The sequence below is a fragment of the Leptidea sinapis genome, chromosome 34 (assembly GCF_905404315.1).
Source record: "Leptidea sinapis chromosome 34, ilLepSina1.1, whole genome shotgun sequence".
Lineage (NCBI taxonomy): Eukaryota > Metazoa > Arthropoda > Insecta > Lepidoptera > Pieridae > Leptidea > Leptidea sinapis.
In genome coordinates, this window is record NC_066298.1 from 6403494 (window position 1) to 6427639 (window position 24146).

At 35.0% G+C, this 24146-nt stretch overlaps 1 protein-coding gene across 2 annotated transcripts; it reads right to left on the reverse strand.

The window, feature by feature from the left end:
* LOC126974919 (putative bifunctional UDP-N-acetylglucosamine transferase and deubiquitinase ALG13) lies at positions 1 to 23873 on the reverse strand. Of its 2 annotated transcripts, XM_050822659.1 has the most exons (15): positions 23725 to 23868; positions 23229 to 23477; positions 23053 to 23150; positions 22823 to 22977; positions 22189 to 22644; positions 21828 to 22121; positions 21507 to 21697; positions 20394 to 20507; positions 19238 to 19340; positions 15214 to 15441; positions 12817 to 12998; positions 11096 to 11211; positions 10092 to 10187; positions 8613 to 8764; positions 1 to 5561 (listed from the first exon to the last, which is right to left on the reverse strand). In XM_050822659.1, exons 2-15 carry the CDS (start codon positions 23457 to 23459, stop codon positions 5428 to 5430), a joined length of 2550 nt encoding a protein of 849 aa, XP_050678616.1. In that variant the 5' UTR covers positions 23460 to 23477; positions 23725 to 23868; the 3' UTR covers positions 1 to 5427. The 2 variants fall into 2 exon arrangements, with proteins under 2 accessions (XP_050678616.1, XP_050678617.1); XM_050822660.1 differs by lacking the exons at positions 21507 to 21697; positions 21828 to 22121; positions 22189 to 22644; ... (1 more) ...; positions 23053 to 23150; positions 23229 to 23477 and having other exon boundaries at positions 23725 to 23873.
* Positions 23874 to 24146: the final 273 nt, after the last annotated feature.

Consider the following 24146-nt stretch of genomic DNA (forward strand, 5'->3'; position numbering starts at 1 on the left):
TTTACGACAACTTACTTTAATCAGAAATTTGGAAAAGAAATACAATCAATCCGGAGGCGGATACCAAGGTAGCTTTGAGCTCTGTACAACCGTATTATAAGTACCTACAGCTATATATACTGATATTTAATTCACAACACAATTTAGTTACGTCTCAGATCGCGATCAGACATGGAACAACCCAGACGGAGCGCGCGGAACGACGGTTAGTTATTTAGAACAAGGGGAGCATCACCAACTCTTAAACATGGGTCATTTGTGAATTATGCGCTCACTGAAGGAAATTATTTATTCTGTCATACTTTTCAATGACAGAATTATGTCTATCCTCACTCTACTCCGTACGCTCCGTCTTTGAGTCTCTGAAATAATACTCTGCGATTGACGAACAATTTCACAACAATAATAATATATAAACAATTGGCACTTACTGACTACAACAAAAGTCACAAGATCCTAATGAACTGAAAGACGGTATTCTTAGAAAAATAAAACTATATTAACTAAAAATTAATTAACAACTAACATAATAGTAAATCAAAACTAACTCCTACAGATTTGAAATACTGAAACACCAAACACTTATATAATATAATCATCACACTTATACACTTGTTTTTTTTGTGGGTTTTCGTTTTATGAATTCACTGACAACACTGTACAAACGATATAAATATAACCGTCACAGTCAAAGTAAATAGTGTTACATCCCAAGCATTTGAAGGTCACAATCACAAAATGTATTTCTGAAACTAATAATTTTGTATTGATAAGTAAATCACTCATAACATTCAATCATTTTGTATCGTATCTTACTTCTTTTCGCTATTTTTTATATAATTATATCATAATGATTTTTTTTTTAATTTCTAACTACCCACCAAATTGGAAGGGATGATGAACTGTATTTTCTAGACTGTGACATGTGGGCGGAGAGAACAATATAACGAGCCCTCTATTAGAGCAAATAGGTTTTATTTCGAAACTATAGGACGGAAAGAAATTTAGTAGCGGTATTACGCCTTCTCGATGTACGTACTGTACATGTACTGAGAATAAAATTCTAACGTCTGATTTATTCATTTTTGTATAAGAAAACCTGATACTATTTAACCATTACCTTCGAAAAATTTGCACGGAAACCAGTGAACAATCTAGAGAAGGTCATCGGAAGAGAGGGGTAAAATTTAAGCCAGAAAGATAACGGTTAGAGCACCTTGGCTCGAAACTAGTAGTCATTGTTAAAGCCGCTGATCGCCATAAATAGCGACAGTTGTCTGTAATAAATAGTAGTCGGAAACATCACGCGACTCATCATTGAAGCGCGCACTTAGTTAGAGATTACCCGCCACTAAATCCGTCAAAAATCTTTAGTACAGTTTTAACTAATTCCGCCCCTAGACTATACAGATACACATCAACTACACATTTATATAGAATTATACACATTAACTTGAGTATCACACCTACATATAATTGCTCGTGAAAACTCTCAAAACGACACTGAAATGGAAAAACACGCGCTGGTTGCCTGGTTGCAAGTGACCACCACCGCAGGCTGATCTGGATGGCCTTTGACAGCATTCATGTCAAACGACTAAGTTAGTGGCATTTATAAGACAATTAATGTCTTACATCATGATGTTTCCATTGGTCAATCTTCAGAATTATCACTAACAATACTTTATTTAAACAGTACATTTGAAGTATTCACAATACCGAGATTCGAAAACATCGGATCACATCCAACTCTATAAACCATCAAAAAATATCAAAACCATCCTACAATTTTGGCGTGTGAAACATCAATCACATAAGTATATAATGTATATATTTTCAAATCAGAAAATTGAAAATGCGCTAACCCCAACTGTATAAGACGACTGAACGTGTGGTCAAAGCAGGCGGTTAACATTGATCATTATATAAACGAACGCTTCAGACATCTTACAGTCTAGGGCGCCAGCATGCCAAGTTCAAACAATTTAATTTCGAATCACAGCCAATATTTGTATAAAACATCAAAATATGTTGAAAGTAAGTATAATTAATAATTTGGTAAGGAGACCAAATATAAATAAAAATTGGGCAATAATACTATGAGCTCGAATCAGACTTTGTGTTAGAAGATATTATTAAATACGAGTTAAATTCGTGTTTTACTTTACCAATGTGTGTATCCATGGCGAAACATTCAACATGTCAAGGTCAAAACAATGGAAAAAAAATATAATCAACCGTGATAAGAACCGTGTATTCTGACATTTCCGAATAGAAATTTGATGTCTCTCAGATGGGCAGCAACCTCAAACCGAATATTTACAAGGAGGGTAGTTTTAAATTACAAGATGCCAGTGCAAACATCCTCGGTCAGGTGATAATTGAAAAGTTTTAAATATCATAATAGCCAATTTAAGTCAATTTTTATTTTTATGATAATTAACTTTTCTTGGTCGCAAATTACTAACTGCACTAAAAATTATAGCTTAAAAAATTGAGCGGTTATACAGTTTAACCTAATGAATGATTCAATTATTTTGTCATCGTATAATTCTCGTCTCAGGTTAATAAGAATTAAATCTATATTGAGCAAGTTCCACTTGTATAGGTAATAGTTTAAAATAATGTTTTGACTGAACGGAATATACCGCCTATGGAGCGTTATACAATAAGTAAAAAGAATCAACCTCTAATAACTTATGTACTTGTGTATATTAAGATCAGATACGCAATAGTGAACCTATGATTTTCGACGAAATACTGGCTAAATAATTACTAATTGACTTGTTTACCGACGACTTATAATTCGACATTAAAGTTATAGTTTCTTTTCTACGTCAAAAACAGATAAACCTTAGACTGAGATCATGTTACATCTAAAATTTTAATCGACATATTTAAAACTAAATATAAAATACTGAAAAATAGCGCCAATTGTATACCAACACCAAGGTTACCTTAGATTAATATTTAGTTCTACCCTCATTTGATTTTAAAACTTCAAAGCATACTAGTGTTTGTGACAATACTATAGATTTGAGTTTAATTAAACTGATTTGGTCAATTTAAATTCAAGATGGCGACCACTATCAATTACAATTGACATCGGAATCTGGTGACTCGTTCGATGTTGATATGAGCATTTTGCGGAAATTCATGGATAACTTGTTTTTTTACCGCCAATTTCTATTAATTTTCGTAGTCCACAACATTTTAGCCAATTTCACATCAAGATAGACATGCATGTTAGCATTTGAAGTATTGATGAAAATTTCAGATTTTACCATATGTTTTTGTGGTTATATGCGACACAGTTTCAATTTAGATTACAACTGAAACAAATTCACCAGAAAATAGCCTAGCCTCTACTTATCACTGTTTCTGTTGAGATAACTAACAGATTGTCCGAATTTATATTTACGATATAATGAATAACTTACTGCTTACTGTGTGCCTTTGATGCCAACAAACAAACATTGTTAGACAATAATATAGTCGGGAGCCTGCCTGGACATGAAGGATCCACAAATGGAGGATCAGACAATCTTAAATTTGGATCGGGACTGACACAGACGGACGGACACAGAGGTCGGGACTGAATGAGTTATACCCAATGTAAAATCACCAAAAGCTCATAAAACATGATAACGGTGATGGTGAAACAATGGTGCCAAGCATATCAAACTGACTAAAAATTGTATGCCATCTTAAATTTTAGTTTCCCAAACTTGCGTCAATATTGCTATGCAAGTTAACTTACTTCAGAGTAACATTTAACGCTTTTTATTCATTATATCATGTATTTCTTGTCATAGTTAATAGTAACCTGGTGTAGGCTATATAGAACAATCTATTCGTTCTTTGAATTTGAAGTCATTCAGGTCCTAGCAATATAAAATATGTATACACCTGTATAGGAACATAGCACAAACGGAGTATTTAACTTAAATTTACAATCTAACTTAATTAACTTAGGGAATGACACAGCGACCATTACATCTAGGTGACTACTGACCACAGACTAACAAATGACACAATCCAGGCGAAATTGCAATAAATCATGGTGAGCGAACGGTAGGAATCAATGATAATATATAAAATCAACTTGATGATAAGCTAAACTGTTAATTTTTTTTGTAAATAATAAGAATTAGGAACCACACTGATGTCTGACATCGTATAGGATTGTTCATTGCTTAGTCGGAGCAGCACTCAGTATACTACCGACCCTGTCTACCTGGACACAACACAATAGCCGACATTACTGCAGCATTATGGTGCATCCACACAGTGTTTTAAAATGCAAACTTTTTTTACATTGTCTCATATTTAACTATTGTTAATTGTCTTTACAGTATCCATCCCAACTAATAACACACAATATACAACATTTCCAACTATTTGTAACCGTCACTATGTATTAGTTCAGCTTTACTCCGCAAATCCTATTGTCGTCCAGGTTAATGTTATGTAACATGAGTTACATTTTGCTGTCATGTACATGTAATTAAAAAAATATTATTCAATGTTAAGTAATGAAATGTTAAGTAGTAACATTTTTAACTACCATGTGGAAGCACCTTTTCAATAATAACAAACACCTAACACACAGCACTGATTTTCAACTAGAATAATGTTGAATCAAATGTTATTTGTCAACTGGACTCTTCGACAGATTAGCTTCTTAGGACCTGTTGTTATTATAACATGTTTCAGTAAAAACTGTTACACAATACTCACTGTGTAGTAGCATATTTAAAATTTTATAATATTTTAGTAACATTTCAGGAGAAACGAATTTTAAATTTCGAAATTCTTGATATTGGTGCCCCGCTTATAATATAAAAACTATAAATATAATATATGTAAATTGGTCCTCACCCCTTGTGAATCCGATCCCGCTACATGAATTTACATCGAATCACTATATTATATAGACATATACACAGACACAACTATATGGGATAAGACTAAAGGCAGCATTTTGGATTTGTTATTTAATTTATGCATTCCCAAACAATACTGATAACAGAAAACATGTTGATATTGAATATGCTCATGTGAGCAGAGAATAGAAAAAGCCTCGAGTTATATATTTTTATTATTATAAGTAAAATGATAAAATTGCAGGAAAATAATGTCATTGTTTTAAATAACATTAACGTTTAACTTGCCAACGAAAAGCAAAGTTTATGTAAAATCTTGTCATTATTAAATACCAATTCAAAATGGCCGCCTTTATACAAACACTCAATAATATGGGGCTGCTAACCTAGAATAATACAATATGGCAATACTACATGTGTGTAGGACTTTGTGTCAGCACTGGCTGGGTAACATTAGTAGTTCACATTAAACATTTATTATATTATGTCTGTGGTTTTCGTGTTCAATATGTGCATCGTGTTTGTGTGTATGCGCACGTGTTTACTTGTGCTCGTGCAGGGGCGCGGGCGGCGGGAAGGGCGGCGGGTATACGGGCGGTAGATACTCCATGTTCTCGTCGTAGTTCACGTAGCCCATACCTCCCATGCCACTCATCATGCCCATCATGGCTGGAACTAATCACACCATACATCCATATTTTATGTTAATTTATCAACGAAATAACACTGAACCAAAGAATATATAATATTACAAGTACAGAATTCTCACTCTGCAAAATCAATTAAAGAAATACTGCCCTTGCGGCCATACAATAAGGTGTAATTCAGATCGCGCGCGCATTTTTATTTAACTAGAAATTGCCTCTCTTTCTATCGCATGACTCTTACCTATTCTGACGACAATAGGGTTGTGTTCTTCACCCAAAATTGTACCTGCCTAGTATAAGGTCTTCTTTTTCTTGCTTAGTTTTTTCTATAATATTAATAGGTATGTATTCGCAGTTTTAAAACAATATTCTGTCGTTGTCAAATCTACATTAGTATATTATACCTACTTAGCATAGGAAAAAAACCTAGCTTTCATGAATAGCAGGGGTCTGTAGGAAGCTTAAAAATTTAAGTATGGATTGGAATGACCCTTCACATGCTTTGCTTTTTTATTCATATTCAAATTCAAAAAACACTTTATTCATGTAGGTCACGGAAACGACACTTATGAATGTCAAAAAAAAATAAAAATATTGTTTCTTATTGAATTTACCGCTACTTCGTTTACGAAACTACTTACTACCCTTTAGGGTTGAGCTAATGAGAAGAAGTAGCAAGAAACTCATTGCCACTCTTTGAAGTCAAGATGTACATTTTAATTGTTATACAAATCATTTCAATTACAATATATGCAAAGTGACGCAACAAAAATACTCAAATAGCAAAAACTGAAAGGCTTACACGAGTAAGTCAAAAAAAGAAAAAAAAAGAAAATTAATACTTATATACACAAGAGTTATTGAGTATAGTAGATGCATCAATCCACACATACCGTAAATAAATAGAGGCATAATGTGAGCATTTCATAAAATAAAATATATAATAAATGAAATATATAATTATTCCACCTTCGCACGACACGCCACAAGTTACGATATCATCCCCAGCATCTGGATGTGTGGCGGTCCTCCACAGTGCGGTTTTCAAGGAGATTCCTTCCTCGTACTACTAAGCTGTGGAATGAGCTTCCTTGTGCGGTGTTTCCGGGACGATACGACATGGGTACCTTCAAGAAAAGCGCGTACACCTTCCTTAAAGGCCGGCAACGCTCCTGTGATTCCTCTGGTGTTGCAAGAGAGTGTGGGCGGCGGTGATCACTTAACACCAGGTGACCCGTACGCTCGTTTGTCCTCCTATTTAATAAAAAAAAAACTTTAAAGGAAATAATAATAATAATAATAATAAAAAAACACACCAAGCAGACCTCCCGGTAACAAGATTTTATGTTTCTCCATTTTTAAAAGATCGGTCGGACCGGTGAAGTAGGTTAACAAAACTCGCGCGTGCGTCACTGTTCGCTCTTGAGTCTTTTTTGGCTGGCCTACTGAGTCTAGAACGCCGCGCGTTCTTACGATTTCGATACCTACGCGAGGACTGAGACAGGCCTGCCTGAACCACGTGTTCATTGTTGATTTACACTGTCGAATCATTGTTCTTGTGACAATCAAGTGATATTAACTAAAGGTAACTAAGTCAGTGATAGAACAATTTATTAATGGAACATTCTTCCAACAAATGAAATTGTAAAAATAGGCCAAATAAGTGATAGTGTCGTTGTCACCATCAACATAATTATATCTAGCTAATTAAGCTCGCGATCAAAGAGTACGAGACCATTGAATAAGATTTAATACTTTGTAGTTTTTAAATACTTTTATAAGAAAAACGAGAAAGGGTAGTATAACAAAAAATAATTATAATTTACTAGCTGACCCGGCAAATGTTGTTTTCCCATATAAATCGTATTGATCTTTTCCTTGCTAGTTGATAAGAGATGGCGCTAGTTGTATTCATTAGTAACAATCACACTTCTTTTATATTTTGTATAATTCACACTATAGTTTTATAAATTATAGCTTAGTTGTTATTCTGGTGTGTAAGCTATATAATTGTAAAGTTTCATCAAAATCTATTCAATAGTTTTTGCGTTAAAGAAGTTCAAACATACATCCAGACATACAAACTTTCACATTTATAATATTAGTAGGATTGCCTGAGCGGCAGTAGTAACACACACTTTCCAAATATTACAAACAAATAATTTTCTTTATTGGTTGAGTCAACCAACTGAGGTGAGCGGGCGCGGGTTATTGGCCAGGTAATAATCACAACATATCGTATTTCTTCAGGTAATAAACAGTTACTTTGTTTTTATATAAGATGAGCTGACCCGACAGACGCTGTTCTGTCAATAGAACAAAAATTATGATGTGTTCGACATCTGTAATCTTATTTAATTAGTTAAAAATGAATCAAAAGCGTATTTCTGAATGATTATACCTATCAACAACCGTTCCTCGTTTGTAGTAGAGAAGGCTGTACGAGGAGGGTCATATAGCATCCAACACTTATATGGTGTAAAAGAGTAAAATATCTTACTTATATAAAATGATAGGGAATGATACCGTATTTGTGTAAACAGATTTTTTGTGACTGTTTCGTGACGGCTTTTATTCGACACCTCCAATAAATATTGTTCTATTTAAGCCAATTTATACAAAAACTTAACAAAACATATATTAAAACCTTCCTCGAGGACCGCACTACCCATTGGTAAAAATCGGTGCAGTACTTTATGAGTTTATTGCGAACAGACAGATAGACGCGGCGGATGACTTTGTTTTATAAAATGTAGTGATGTGGTATCACGTGTTGTGTTACAAGGTCGATGGCCGCTGACGTCATCGTTGGACGCGGTAATCCTCTATCTAGCCTAGTGAGCAGGCGGTCCGAGGTTCGAGTCTCCTTCCGAGACGCCCCGCGCCTGTGAGCTACATTTTCGGCCTTCAAGGCCCCCGCCCGGCTTCGCTGTAAAAGCCTTCAGGGCTATCAGCACAGAGGAGGTTTTTAGTGTTTACACCCGAGCCCGACATATGGACCCCGTTTCGGGGTTTTCAATATGTAAATGTATTTATTCCTCTCGAAAAAAAATGGACGCGGTAAAGGGTTGGTTCTCACCGGGCTCTTCAATGTGGTAGTACGGCAGCTGGTACATGGGCGGCGGGTAGGGCGCGTACGGGAACGTGATGACGGGCGCCTCCATCACGGGCTGCGGCAGCTCCTCGTAGCCGCTCGGGGGTGCCGCCCGGGGCTCCATGTGACTGTTGCGGCTAAAATTATAATATCTAAACAATTTGCTATGTTTTTAAAGTGGTAAACCCTCATTTCTAGGATTAATACACCAATGAATTTGAAAAACAAAATTTTATGACCGATGCGGATGCTCGAACCCGCGATCTGTGGCGTTCCGTGCCAATGCTCTAACCAACTGAGCTTGCAGTTCGAGTGACGTATCGTCATAAAATCTTGTATGCTTTGTTCGACTCTCAGGTTGTGGCTTCATCTACATGATCTACTTTACAGTTGATAACCTACTCAACCCCAATTTTTGCATATTGGGAAATTGACTTGAGATGTCGCCGTTATGTTTTTAAAGTGATAACCCTCACTTCTAGGATTAATACACACTGAGCATCTAAAAGCACTGGCACGGAACGGCAGAGGTCGTGGTTCGAGTCCCGCATCGTTTTCAAATTTTATTTGTGTTATAATATCTGTCTTGACACACTTTCCCACAAACATTATTCATTTGACTTCAACAGACCAGTGGGAGGCTCGGCAAGATTATGGGTACCACAACGACGCCTATTTCTGCCGCGAAGCAGTAATGTGTACACGTAAAACTAGCTAGTGAAATTACTGGGCGAATGAGACTGAACATCTTATGTCTCAAGGTGATGAGAGCAATTATTGTAGTCTCGCTCAGAATTTTTGGGTTTTTCAAGAATCCTGAGTGGCACTGCATAGTAACGGGCAGGACGTATGAACGTCCTGCTCGTGACTTCCTTTAGTTTAAGCTTGGTATGTATGTATCTAGTTCAATTATCCCATTTTTATGATCAGGGTCTTCAGGATTAGCGCATTTTTTGTGAAATACCCCGTAATGACATTGTGCCACATATCAAGGTGCGTGCTAATACATGCGCACACCAAAAAGACGTGAACGTTATGATAAGTAGTTTTAAACAACTGAAAAACACGCTTATTAGAAAACGAAACCAAAAGTAGAGAATAATTTTCAATAAGTTTAAATTAGTAAGTGTTGAAAGTTGGAAGTCCAATTGCATAAACTTTCGGCAAGAAATTTCATTCTTATGTATGAGACGAATGACGGAATTTTTGAGAGAAGCGCAAACTGGAGAAAATGCTTGTCTAAATAATTGATAATTGGCCTCAATGTTTATAGGATAAGGCCAATTGAAATAGATCAATTTAGGATGAGATTCATATTTTTTGAATGAATGAATAATATCAAAACATAAACAAAGGGACAATAGAACAAATAATCTATTCCATTTTATGTTTTTTCCAATATATATGGTTCGTTATTAACATACAATTTTTAGAGTTTATCATGATATTATAATGTCAACATACCGATTATTATTTCCCTTGTTGTTCATGTTGTTGTGGTTTTTATTAATGTTGTGGTTATTCTGGTTACCATCCTGGTTGTTGCCGCCTCGCTTGAATCTGTAACCAAGTTAACAGGGAACATTCGTTATGCCACGTAGTACTGTCACAGATTAGTTTATAAGTTTTCTCTGATTAACACATTTAGGTACTCTGAACTCACAAAGCCCACGTGTAATCCGCGCGAGCGTTATTTATAGTCTAACCCCCTTATTCATAATGGTTCGCTAACTTTAAACAGCCGCTTAGGAGTGTTTTTTCTCATTCTGACTTAGGTCAATAGAAGAAGACAGAGTGAGAATTAGCAATGCTTTAAGTTAGCAGACTATTATGAATAAGGGGGTAAACCTTAAGCTACTTGTTATACTATTCTACATTGAAAAAACTCACACATGTCCATAATTTAACATAATTAATCCATAAAAAAAGGCCATAACATTTAACTAAAACTATTTAAAAAATTGTATAGAATAGCCAACCGAGACAGACACTATTGGCCTTTCATTTTGGCGAGCATGTACAATGACGTCACAACTCACAGTTCATAACAAGTGGAGAGGATAGGTTCACCGTTGACATTTGTCGCCAAAAAAAGTAATTACCAAACGCATGGAAGAAAATTTGCTAAAAACAAGACCAGAAATGTTCTAATTCAATTTGTCCTGACAAGCCATATTTATACAGGCCATGTTTTAATAAAAATCATTATTTTTTTGTTTGCTTTCAAATTTAAAAATACAAATTATTGGGTCTAAATATCTCTAGTGTCTATTTAATAATAATAAAAGTATTCTAAAAAGTATTCAAAATATGGTTAGGGCTGCGGCCAGTCGTCGTCGTTTAGCAAACGGTATTCTACTTCACTTTAGATGTGCCGGTCATTTTAACCCCCAATGTCAGCTTACGTGTTAAATTCATAGCAAGATCCTGTTACAGCATGGTGCATTATCTGACAGGCTAGATCGTACCTGGGGCCCAGCGGCGGCCGGTTCTGCTGGGCGTTGGGTCGACCCTGTTGCTGCCCGCCCTTATGCTCACACTTATGCTTCTGCTGTTCCGGGTTGAGCGACATCTGCTGCATGTCCTGCCCACATGAAAACTAATTATTTCAAGTGCTATACACATACTTTTATTTCAGATTTCACGCTAAAAGTACCTATTATTTATGTACAGTACTGTAACAAGGAGTTCTTATCCATGAACAATAAATGATTCAAATTAGAATATTGATGCGTATAAGAAGAATCAAATAGAGAGATTAGAGAATGACGTAAAGTAGGAACGCTCGGCCTTCGGCCCAATATTTTATATTAAATAAAGTAATGTATTAAGTAAAGTAATATATTGAAAGATAATAGAAGAATTTACGTATTAGAAAAAGAAGATTGTTTCATTCTGCAACGATCCCGCGTGTAAGGGAGGACTCACGCGCTACAAACAGTACTTTATTGCCTTACCAAGATGTCTGTCTATAATTGCCACATTTCCCTAACAAAATAGGCATAATATGTGACACTTCATATTTACTATGGTTTATCAACTTCAATAGATAATAAAACTGTAAATTGAACAGCTTATATTATTGTAAGCACATTTTAACTTTGATGATGAGATTCATGAACTTAGGGAAAACAATCAGTAAGGAAACCTGTATTATAATGAGTCAATATATTTATTTAAAACATAAAAGGTTTTTAATATTGATATGCTCAATATAAGATGTTCCTAGATTAGCTAATTTCGTAATAACCTGAGACGAAGGACCCTAAGTTGGGACTACCAACAGCGTTATTTTACACATTTTCTTAAAGCCTCTGTCTTATGAGTTTTTTTTATTTTTGTAGATAGTCCTATGCTGTTTTACTTTTCAGGTACTATTTCTTGAACTTCGGCTACATATATATTTTCTCAAAACCCACTATATGGGTTGTTCTCGGAGGCTTTGATCTTACAAATTTAACAGGTGTCAGACAGTGAGTGACTAAATTAGGAACCTTTGACTAGGTATAATTCTTAAACTTGTGGTTCAAATTGAATAAAATTTGATATATACCATGTTTATACAATGCCTGCTTGGCTACTGCAAAACCCAGGCTTCTAGTCTTATCCACAACGAAGTTACAGGGGGTCAAAAATATGGCAGAGCCACTTGTCTCTGCTCGACAGATAACAAAAAAATGCCTGCGCCCGACCCTTTAAGGTCTGTTCGGTCAAACCTTGATTTGATTGTATTGGGTTTAGCTAACATTTGACAGTCCAAATCAGTCACCGCTAGTATTAAACATAAATTCAAATCAAATTATAATGAAAGGCCGTGTTTCGCTATATTCGACATTGACCATGAATTGGTTAGCGCTTAGCAGAACGGAACCAGTCCACAAAATCATAAAAAAAATACTGTTTGACACCCCGAACAAAACTTATCCCATATTTATAATTTAAAAAGGAACCAGTTCACTTCTCGTATTTGTAGCAAAGATATTCACAAAAAATATACTAAAAGTCACAAAACAATAACTATCTTTTGACTTTGGACCTCAAATACTCAGCTTAGTCTGCATGTAGACTGGTTCCATTCTGCTAAGCGCTAGCCAATTATACCTAGACCTGAGGTTTAACTAGCCGAATCTAGAAGCGGCAGAGCTGCGCAGATTATAACTATAAGAGGTATTCTATGATGATGAGTCACCTGCGCCACACTGGCGGGCGAGTAGTGCCGTGGCGGCTGATGATGAGCGGGCTGGTGAGGCACGGCCTGGTGAGGAGGGGCCTGGTGGGAGGGCGGAGGAGGAAGGGCGGGAGGAGGCTGGCCGTACGCAGCCCACATACACTCCACGCCGAGGTTGAAGTAGTACCGCAGGGTCGCGATATCTGTACACAACAACAGAATTTAATTATTTATGGGCATTTTTTTGTGTACCAAAGTCAATTCGATTTTTGTGATGTGACGTGGCTCATCAAACTTAGCCCCCTCAAAAAAATTTTTTTTCTATTTTTGAATTTTCAATATCGCATATCGTTAGTTCGTAGTTTGTTCTCAATTGTTCGCTATAAATAATTGTTTGTTCTTTTGTTGTTTATTTAAAAACAATTAATTAAAAATGGGGGGAAACGCCTACTATTTGGTTCTGGCACTCGCCGGCCGCTGCCGCGGCACGCTGCGCTCGGCTCGTGCGTTGTTTTAACTGTTCTAACAACCTAACCAATTTTAATGAATTGCATTTTTTTTTTTAATCGAGCACAAACAAATGTTTATAGAGAACAATCAAGAACAAATGGCGAACTAACGATGTATTTAAAAAAAAAAAAAAATCTGGGGGCCTAACTTTCCTGTGCTATATGGCGTGTGTACCAAAGTCAATATTTGACGTCGTAACAGAATTATTGACAGCTAATTGATATTTATGAGTTTTCTTGTAATCGTAGTTATGTGAAAATTATATTTTTTTGAAAATTCTCATAATTTGCAAACTGAATATCGCTAAATGTTATTAATTTTCCTCAACTTGAGCATCTCTAAGTTTCACTGAGTTACAATATAATCCCTTTTGTTTTCATAATGTTTTTTTTCTACTCATTTACGTTTTGGCCATGCGACTCTAACATTAAAATGACATCCCGCAAATTCAGTATAGAAACAGAACTAAACATCAATGCAATGAGATCACATTAATATTTGCTTTAAGAAAAAGTACAGTGCTCCTTAAGAAAGAAGATTTTTTTAGGTTTTCTGAATGCCACTTGTCGTGAGGCACCCTTAAAACAGTATTTTCAATTTAAATAATTAATTATTTATATATAAATATATGTAACAGTTATTAAAGCAGTAAAATAATAAATCGATTTCATGTTTATTCATACAAAAAAATAATTTCGCGTAAACATGTGTAAAAAAAATAGTTAAAGGCGTAAAACAGCCAAAGGACAGGACAAAAGGCAAGGTACAAAAAATAAAAAAAAACGCCCTTTTGTGTAATAAGAGGGTATTAAAACACGAATGTGGGTTTATGGGTGGGTGATAATAGTATCACATGAGTGTTTTAATATCTAATTATCAACAATTGCGTACAAGACTTTATCTGCACCCATAATATGAATCCCCTATAAAAGATTCTGAAACAGTTAGCTTACTGCTAACATTAAAAAAGCCAGTCCTAGTTACCATTACATCATCCAAACGAGTGTTTTAATATTGTACGGAATTATGTTGCACTATTTTGGATGATTTAATGGTTATTGGGTGTTTGTTTTAATGTTGGCAATAAGCTTACTGTTTTAGAACCATTAATGGAGGATTTAAAACATGGGTGTAGATAAATATATTTTACATAACCAAGTTGATGTAATATGAGCTGACAATAAAAACGAAAAACGTAAATAAGTTACAAAAAATTAGACATCTGATATACTTGAAAATTTTCATCACGGGAAGGTACCTTGGCCTTGTATCCAAACCTGATAAAAAAATATCGACACACAAACGAGACAAGAAGAAAGCGAGTCATTTAATTATATATGCTGCTTTTAAAACTAAAAAATAATAAATAACTTCGTTTTCGCTTCAATTATATATCCTAAGTTTCCTTTTTTTTTGTATATTCACTTTTACGTTATATTTGTAAAATTTCACATAACAGGTAATGGTATATCTATGAATTAATATTTCAAACTAGGAGATTATGTTCGGACTACGCATGTTGCTCATACGGCCGTTCCCAATATACTATATACAGATAGAGATAAATTTCTACCTTCTACTGTCATTAATCAGCTGTCAATAATATGAAGCTGTCCCAATATACCCGATAAGTCATTCTTATCGCTTTATATTGGGACGCGTGAATTGCAAATTCCATACAAACTTCTATCGCTGGTAAGCTATACGTCGTCCCATTGACAGACAGCAAGTACGTATAAGGTAAGTTACCGTCGATAAGTTTATCGGGACAGAAAAGTGAACGATAGTTACGATTTTTATCTCAAGTAGGCCACAACATTTTAAGCCGTTAATTGCAACAAGATGACCTCAGTGTGGTGCGGTCGGGTTAAGTTTAAAGCAGGTAGTTGTTATAAAGCAAATAGTCACCGTTCATCGGCAGGTCGGAGCCGTTGGCTTGCACGCTCTTGAAGACGTGCGCGTTGACGCCAGGCGGCGGTGGCGGCGGCGCCAACGGTGGCGGCGGCGGACCGTGGGGGACGCCAAGCGCTGGCGGCGCACACCACACCACGGACTTCATGCCGCACACGTACGGCGAGCAGCTGTAGGCCGCGCCCGACCCCAGCGGGCTGAACGTTGGGCCCGGGTTCATGCCGCCTGCCCACACACACAATGATAGTTGCATATATCCATCCACAAATATGTATCTCTATATTGCTATGGGGCAACGCTGCCGATATTAATACAATATTTGTGCTGCAGAAGAGGGCTATTCGCGCTATTTATAACCTAGGTCCTAAAGAATCATTGAGAGCAAAATTTAAAGAAATTAACATCTTGACTGTTGCTTCTCAATATATTCTTGATAATGTATGTTCATAGGCACATAAGTGAATTTGCCAGAAACTGTCATAACCATAATGTTAACACCAGGAACAGACATAAACTTATGATGCCTACTACTCGGCTAAGTCGAGTTAGTAAGTCTTTTGTGGGGCGATGTATATGCTTTTACAACAAGATTCCAGAACATGTTCAAAACAAAAGTATAACGTTATTCAAAAGAATTGTTAAAAAACGTTTGTGTGGTAAAGGTTACTATAACATAAATTACTTTCTTAATGATACCACAGATTGGGAATGGAGTGACCGCCCTCAGGCTATTAAATAATAAGTTTAATTGTACAATATTACTTTGTAAACATATTTATTCGATGAAAAAAAGCCCGCTGAGTTTGTTGCGCCGATTCTTCTCAGGTCTTAGGCATTCATTTTGGAATGGGTGGTAGTTTTTGACTTTCAATAAGTGATGTCACACCCTTTTTTGAATAAAAATATTTGAATTTGAATCTATGGTACGTGGTACTACACAAAACAAAGTCCCCCGCTGCGTCTGTCTCCCTGTCAGTTCGCTATAAACTCAAAACTACTGAACGAAATACGGGTTTCACTAAAAGATGGTGCAGATGATTCATGCGGAAGGTTTAGGTGTATAATTAGTTTACTTGTACCAGTGGGAGGCTCCTTTGCACAGGATGCCGGCTAAATTATGGGTACCACAACGGCGCCTATTTCTGCCGTGAAGTAGTAATGTGTAAACATTACTGTGTTTCGGTCTAAAGGGCACCGTTACTAGTGAAATTACTAACCAGAGCAATTGTAGTGCCGCTGAGAATTTAAGGGTTTTTCAAAAATCCTTAGCGGCACTGCATTGTAATGGGTAGGGCGTATCAATTACCATCTGCTGAACGTCCTTCTCGTCTCGTCCCTGGGACTATCCAATATCCATCCACAACTAGGTATCTATACTACTATACAAAATAAAGTACTCCGCCGCGTCTCTCTACCTGTCATTTCTGTCGCGATAAACTACTGAACTCATTTAATAGGTTGCGTACCAAGCTGCCACACCGCGCGATGGCGCACGAGCCATTCGTGTCTTACCGACGCCAAGGTCAACGGGCTCGGGTTACAAAATAAAATTTATTGCTTTTGAAGTGTTTGGGCTTGTTTATAAAAACGAACGTCGACGCTTTTGTTTTAAAACAAGCTAGCGCTTTGTTAGATAACATAAATTGTTTAAATTACTGCGTAATTTAAATAAATTTTAATATATTTTCGTATAAAGTGTCATGCATTTTTTATGATTTTTTAGATTTACCTACAGATTACATTTCGATTATTACTAATGAATGTAGTAATTTTTATAACTAAAACATACTACAAAGTTAATAGTAATAGAATGGTTACTAAAACATCATAGATAATACAAAAAATAATTTTTAAATCAACTGCTACAGATAATTTTTACGGCTGACCGCATTTTGACGGCTTGTCGTATTTTACACAAAGTTTTAAAATTAAATATTTTTACTTTTATAGTCTGTTAAATTACCTTTCTTGTGGTTTATATACTACGGGTTTCACTAAAAGATGGTGCGGACGATTCATGCGGAAGGTTTACGTGTACAATATGATATGTCAAATAGCTACTATCATATAAGCTGTTATAGCTAAGGTTTATAGTCAAATTTAACGTTAACAGAACGCTGACTTTAATATAGACTGCGGAATGTGTTGCACTATCGTATTCATTGAAAGTTTTAACTTTCTTAATTTATATTTTAATATAGCATAACATTATGAACTCGATTCTGTAGGTAGGTATGTGTTATTTTGATAAAACTTACTTGATCGTGAATCGGCATTTGTTAATTGGCAACCATGGTTTATCGTAAATAGTAAATAAATCTTCATTTTTTTATCAACAAAAAAAAAAGAGTTCTAGGACACAACATATGGAAATAGATTTGTTTAACAAAAATACATGATAAATAGAGTATTGTTAAACGGTTATTTTCATAAAATACTTGTATTTTATGAAAATAACCATTAACATAACAAGTTATTTTTTTTTTGGCCACTGAGTAACATGTCCTGGTATTATTTTTTTATTTAGTTTTAAAAAAAAAATTGATACTCAAACGTAATTCGTATAACGATGGTTTAATGGTAACAGTACTCGACGAAGATCGACAAGAACTCGCTGGGCTCAGTTACAAAATTTTAGGAGCTCTCACTCAGTTTCGTGATGTTACGAGGGCTGCACTAAAAGTGTCGGGGATGGAATATTTCCACTGTTCCTGTCATATTAAAACCTTTTTAATTGAAAACTCCTTGGTTTTAAAAATCGAATACCATTTATTTAAAAAAAGATTCTCGGTCTTGTCACAAGATCTTTTCAAACTTGTTTAGTCGTTGAGAAAATGGAATTGACTTGAGATAATTTTAGAGCGATTATTTATTATGACTTTCGAAGTGGTTTAACACAAAAACAGTGTGTTGACCGGATGATTTCTGCATTTGGTGATGAAGACCCATCCAAAACCACAATTTATCGGTGGTTTGCTGAATTTCAACGTGGACGTATCAAGCTCAGTGATGGTCCCCGTCAAGGACGTCCGAAAACTGCAGTCACCAAAGAAAACGTTGATGCTGTGCGTAAGCTGATTGAGGAAGATCGACATGTGACATACCGCGAAATTCAAGCAACTTTAGACATTGGCATGACTCAAATACAAATAATGTTGCATGAACAATTAGGTGTAAAAAAGTTGTTTTCCCGATGGATACCGCATTTGCTCTGTGAAGAGCAAAAAGCGGCTCGCGTTACTTGGTGCGTCAGAACTCTCGAAAGATTCCACGCAGGATCCTCAAATGCTGTATACAACATCGTATCAGGTGACGAATCCTGGATATACGCGTACGAACCCGAAAGAAAAAACCAGTCACGAGTTTGGGTGTTCGAAAATGAGTTAAAGCCAACAAAAATTGTTCGTTCACGGAGTGTTGCAAAAAAATGGTGGCCACGTTTGTCTCCAAAACCGGCCATGTTGCGACTATTCCTCTTGAGGGACAAAGAACGGTTATTGCAGAATGGTATGCTAGCATTTGTTTGCCACAGGTCGTTTTTGAACTCCGTAAGAGAACTGCAAGCGCCGCATCATCCTCCATCACGACAATGCGAGTTCTCACACCGCGCACAGAACAAAATAGTTTTAGAACAAGAAAACATAGAATTATTAGACCATCCGCCGTACAGCCCCGACCTAAGCCCTAATGATTTCTATACTTTCCCTAGAATAAAGAATAAATTGCGTGGTCAGAGATTTTCATCACCTGAAGAAGCTGTTGAGCGCCTACAAAACGGCCATTTTGGAGACCCCAACATCCGAATGGAATGGTTGCTTCAATGACTCGTTCCATCGTATGGAAAAATGTGTCAAATTTCGCGGAGAATACTTCGAAAAGCAATACATACATTTTTAAATAGTAATGTTGTGTCACTTCCTTGATTCCCGAAATTTTCAGTGCCGCCCTCGTATAGGTCTCATAATTGTTACGCACTAATCGAAACTAAAACTTAAAAGTAACTATGCATTACAGTACTGACCTGTATAAGTAGAGAGGGTACTTGTAGCAGGCGTGGAAGCCCTAACCGACACTGGCGGCGTCGGCACGGTGTGGCTTCCTACATCTCCATTCCCACCAGCCGGCTAAATAAAATTATATTATAGAATTTCAATACACCACAATATTATATTATAGTTTTGCCTATTTATTGCCGGGTTCGAATCCCGGTAGGTGCAAGCATTTATATGATGAATTTGGATGTTGGTTTCCGAGTCATGGCTGTTTAAATGTATTTATGTATGTTTATATGAATTTATGTATGTTTAAGTAAGTATATTGTATTAAATATATCATTGTCTTGTAACCCATAACACAGGCTATATATGCTTAACTTGGGGCAAGATAATTTGTGTAAAGTGTGTCAATATTATTATATTGCAATAAATAAATTAACTTTTAGTTTCTTAGGTTTCATATTGAGAACTAGCAACCAAACTTTAACAGTTTTTACAGTTATATATAGTACATACATAATATAATATATTTAAATGACATAAATAAAATAATATATTTTATTTATTATTATGTGCTATATAAATAATTGTAGATAATGGTATTTCGAGATAATTGACCATAATTCATGTAGGTAAAGTTGGAGGTGCCCACTAGCAATATTTATTTATATAATACTTGCTGACCCGGCAGACGTTGTTCTGTGTATAATAAAAAAATACTGTTTTTTTATGTATTTGTCAATAATATTTCATAACACCAAGAATTATTTTGTAAAATATGCTCCCTGTCAATGACATTCTATATTATGTACAGAACATCACTGCTCCCTGTTGTTAACTGTAATAAAATTGTTTTACAGCAGAACTGTCAAACCGTACATCAATAAATTCTCTCATAGAAAATATGTCCATACAAAACAAATATTGGAATTAAAAATAATTAGGGATCTCAAATCGAAATAAAAACTATCCTATCTCTCAAGTTGGACTAAACTCGATGGAGTAATCCCCATTAAAATCCGTTCATTAGTTTAGGAGTCCATCGCGGACAAACAATGTGTCACGTAATTTATATATATTAGGATAGGTGTAAATGGTAGTACAGTTACATTTAGGTCACAAAATCTAATTATATGTGTTCCTAAAAAGAGAAATCATGAATTAAATATTACTGAACTTTACCTGATTTTGATTATCTTGAGAGAGAGATGTTCCATTGGGTGCTTGTACTGTTTCCTGGGGTTGAGGCCCCACTGCTCGGCAGTCCACCATGAGGGGTACTGCTTCAATTTCAACCTACATAATAATATAATAGGGTTATGGACTTGTCTCTTTGTATTTAAATTTGTGATGGCCTCACAATACATAGGTACATAAAAACACATAATGGTTGGATACCATGTTACTTTAATTTTAATTAATATTTTTAAATTTAATTAATTTTAACTATTATGCGACTACAGATGAACACAATCAATACTTTAAAATAAATGCAATAATATATTATATCAAATGGGTGGTAATTTTTTGATGTTCAATATGTGATTTTAAATTATATTTTAAATAAACTATTTCATTTGAACAGTATGGTATGGTAATGTAATAAAGGTAGAATACAATACATAGATGTATGTTCTAAATAAAAAAATTGTTTGCATTACTATATTTGAATGAATTTGCAACATTGTCAAATTTTAAATGTTTCTACACTAATTAACAAGTTGTTTTAAAGTTTATCATCACCTCCACTATTTACAAACATGGAAGAGAAGCTAAGTCACATTTCTAACAAAAATCTATATTGTAACTACTGTATCAAAATTTAAGCAACTAATGAAGCTGACTAATTAAAAAATAAGTACTTAAGGTGAAGGACTAAAGAAACAACATAAAATTTTCTGGGAACTAATCATGTGTCAAGAGTAGACTGTGAGAAGCTTTTGTATAAGACCACATATTAATTACTGTTGATCTTGAAAGGCTGGTTGAAAAAAAAAGAAATTTAAATATAGAACTTTTAGTTCAGGAACACTTCAGAACCAATTTTTAACATTCCCACTTAAAGCAACTACAAAGCACAAACACTACACAACCCAGCTACGATATGGTTTTTAACACAATTATAAGCATTTCACTTGATACACATGTCATACAGATGGGGATTGTAAAAGAAAAAAAAATTAAAATTGTTCATAGTACATTTTTATTCTGTTATACATAACAAAAATTAAAAAAAAAAAAACATCAAGTGCCATGCTTATATTAACAACTACAAGTCCTAGCTACAAAACTAACTGGAAATGGTTGATAATTATAATAATCCATATGTTGATATGTCACATAGTTGATATCATTAGTTGCATATTGCGCAAACTCAGCCTTTTCATTGTTCCAGCTCAATTTCCTTCTGTCTTGAGATTTCTCCAATTTGTCATCACTTTTTGATTTTTTGACACCTTTCATACCTTGCTTGCGTGCAATGTTACCTGATTTCATTAATATATTAAAAACTCCATTTATAATAATTGATTACAAAACAGCAGTTAATTTTAACTTATATTTCAATTGCATAATATAAATGGTTTGAATAATTTTTTAAACAATCTAAAAACTAACCTATCTGCTGTAACATTTGACTAAGATTGAGCAGTTGAGAGTTGACACGGGAATATCTGTATGGAGGGGCCCAAGGCTTCACCTCTTCAATAGGCAGAGGTTCCAACTGATCATAATTGACAACTCTTTTCTCCCCCAATTCCTCTATGAAGACTAGGCAAGGCCCCTCATCTGGACCCATTTCCTGTATGTGGCAATGGTAGGGAGTATTTTGACTACCCTCAAGTTTGCAAAGACACTTAACACCCACTTGCAAGGTTGTACCATCTGAATATCTTGCACCATACCGTAATTCTGTAAACAACTATGCTATTACTTAATTGATCAAAGAGGGAAAATTCAAAACAAGGTGGACAAATACCTCTTCTTAATTCACTCCATACATCAAATTCAATGTTACGATAGATATCTGGATCAAGGGCTTTAGCCACTTTGTAAGGGAATGGTGTGATACCATTATCCAGCAAATCTTTAGCACTATTGACATTGAGACAGTTCATACATATATTCTCGAGTTGTATCAAGCTGCGGTTGAATACAAAAATACTCAATGACTCTTTCAATAGGCTAGCTTTCTCAATATCATTTGTATAATGCTTGCATTTCAGTGTCAAAGCATTATTATTTCTATCCTTCTCATTGGTTTCCTCTATAAATATCTTAGCTTTTTCCTTTTGTTTCTTATGGTGGTCAATATTTTCCGGTAAATAATACTCAACGTGATTATTTGGAATCTTGTCATGTAACATTTTATCCACAGCATAAGTCAAATCCTCTAATTTGTACACTTTATCATACAGAAGCTCATACACCAAAGCTATAATATAAATATCAATAATTTTAATAATGCATCTTAACTAAGTTTACAATTTCATAGAAATAAAGAATATCTTACCTGTATTTATCATTACTGTATGCAATGAAATAATAAACATGTGTTAAAAATATTGTTTAAAAAACATTTCTGATAGGGAGTATAGAAACAGTGAACTTACATTGGCAAAACGCTGAGTGGTTTATAAATTCTTTTGTGTAAACAGCATCAAAATGTTTGGTCTCTGAGCAATGGAATAAGTATATTGTGTGTTCATATCCATTACAGATATTTGTTTGTGGACTTTTGTTTGCATCAAATATCACAAAATCACGTCTGGAACATTCAGTGTTTCAATTTAATAGTAGGACAGTTGGAAATTAAAATTACCTGATTAATATTCATCTTTACCTATACATATGACTCATTGCTGATACTTCAAGTATTCCACCAAACCCGGAAGGATTAGCCATATCTTTAAGATAGTTTTCAAGCATACAAGGCAAAAACTACAACATGTAAGTGAGATTTAATAATTTTCATATTGTTTCAAATTAATTTATCTAAATAGATAAAAATTTATTTACCCCCTCAAAGAGATGTTTGTTGCATGCAATAAACTTAACACAATCCTGTCTAACTTTGTTATAGTAACGTTGACTGTTATAGATATTTTCTGACATAACTCTGAATAAGCAACTTGAATCTCTTGCAGTATGCTTACGAAAGTATCCCATCTCTTCAAGCCAACGGTCCGGCTCGGAGGAACGCTTTTGTATTTTCCATGCTCCACGGCATCGAATAGGAGAAGGCGACATTATAAAAAATACAATTATCTGTTGAATAAAATAAAAACAAAGGCACGTTTCAATTTGCCCTGTTATAACTTTTTATATTGATGCGTTTTTCGTATATGCATCAATAATATAGATATATATTTACTTTGACCATATCGTAGCTGAATTTTATGTAAACCGACAGATGCAAAATGGTAGTTTTTCTTTCCACCACAATATATATATACATACGTGCATAATCAATGAAACGATACACCAAATGCTAACAGAATCACATACAACTCACCGCTTAAAAATTTTTCAATATTCACCATCAGAGATTGTCTCACAAATTCAAATATATTTTAATATTTTGCTTTTGCTATTGTGAAAAAATTGCACGTGCCAAACGAAATAAGCCGGCGGGAAAGAGAAAAACATTGAGCATAGCCATCATAGAGTATACTTATAATAAAAAAATAAAATGAACTAAACGATAGTTTCAATTAACTCATTGCTGATGATACGTAGTCCGTGATAACTGATCGTGATCAAGTGTTTTGTCGCTATATATATATATATATATATATTCATTTATTTATATGTATAACAGGAAATAGTCTTGTTCTCCTATTAAGCCAGGATATCTCTTTAATATGAAGACCGATGTCAGCAGGTGCTTTGAAGAAATCACACTCAATATTGATGACACCGTTATGTTTTGGGCAG